We start from the raw sequence: 1009 nt of genomic DNA, 5'->3' as shown, positions 1-1009 counted from the left end.
AAATTAGATCATAAACTAACATAATTATGTCTTGGCATTACATAAAGAAGCTTAACAGCCCACGACAACAGCATTCCACATACCTTGAACGTCGAATTTCTTGTTGCTCTTCCTCCCATTTAGCATATTTTATCCAATTTGAGATATTGCCTCTGTTCTTACGGATGTTATCCTCAAATGCCTTCCTTTTCTTTAGCCGATATTCTTGGAGCTCTTCTGGATCAGAGATCTTTTGGCGAGGAGGTGGTGGGACAATCTCTAGTTCTCTCTCTTTAGCCTCCCTAAGCAGCTGTTCTGCTGTGATTTGGAGTTCGGCAGGTGATTTATCCTTCACCTGGGGAAAAAATAATGTTTGAAGAATGCAATATGTAAGTATAGGTAAATCTAGAAAAGAGGATTTTAAAGAGATAGAGAACACTATTAGCTAGAGCAAAAAAATTCAAAATGAAGGTTGGTCAAGAGTTACACCTGACACAGTGATGCAAGTGCTCAACGTGGCCTTTGTGCCTTCAGCACTTCAGTAAAAGAACAATATACCTCCATTATATATATTCGGCAAGATAGAGATTGTAGACCACTCTAAAGATCTGCCATTAAATGAGAAAAAAAATCTAAATTCTAGCTTGCTGAACATGTGGAAGTCTATTGGCCACTGCTGTAGTGCCAAAGATGTGGAGGCCACAGTTATTGTTGTGCCAAATGTCGTCTCAAGTTTAAAATAATTACCAAATCAATTTTTCAATTTTATTTTCAGTAATACTAGCACAATATGTTAACAAATTGGGTTAAATAGTATAACATCTCATTCAGTGCACATAAAATCACACAGTCTTAAACTGCAAAGTTTAAAAGATGTGTCCGGACAGTCAAAAGTGGATAAAGAGATTTTTTTCAGATGTCATATTTTCCAGTGATATAAATGCAGTGATATAAATGCATACATTACATACATATTCATAGAATTTTGAAAAATTAAATTATTTACAACTTATAACGTTTAATATGAAAG

At 34.9% G+C, this 1009-nt stretch overlaps 1 protein-coding gene across 1 annotated transcript in view; it reads right to left on the bottom strand.

Moving 5' to 3' along the window:
* LOC119581776 (crooked neck-like protein 1) overlaps positions 1-1009 on the bottom strand; it is a gene marked incomplete in the record, with an annotated part of 6945 nt that overhangs the window by 4314 nt on the left and 1622 nt on the right. Inside the window, 1 exon segment of the mRNA XM_037929907.1 lies at positions 84-334. Coding sequence (XP_037785835.1) covers positions 84-334 — 251 coding nt within the window.

This window comes from Penaeus monodon, chromosome 15 (genome assembly GCF_015228065.2).
Source record: "Penaeus monodon isolate SGIC_2016 chromosome 15, NSTDA_Pmon_1, whole genome shotgun sequence".
NCBI classification, from domain to species: Eukaryota; Metazoa; Arthropoda; class Malacostraca; order Decapoda; family Penaeidae; genus Penaeus; species Penaeus monodon.
This window is presented reverse-complemented; position numbering and strand designations above follow the sequence as displayed.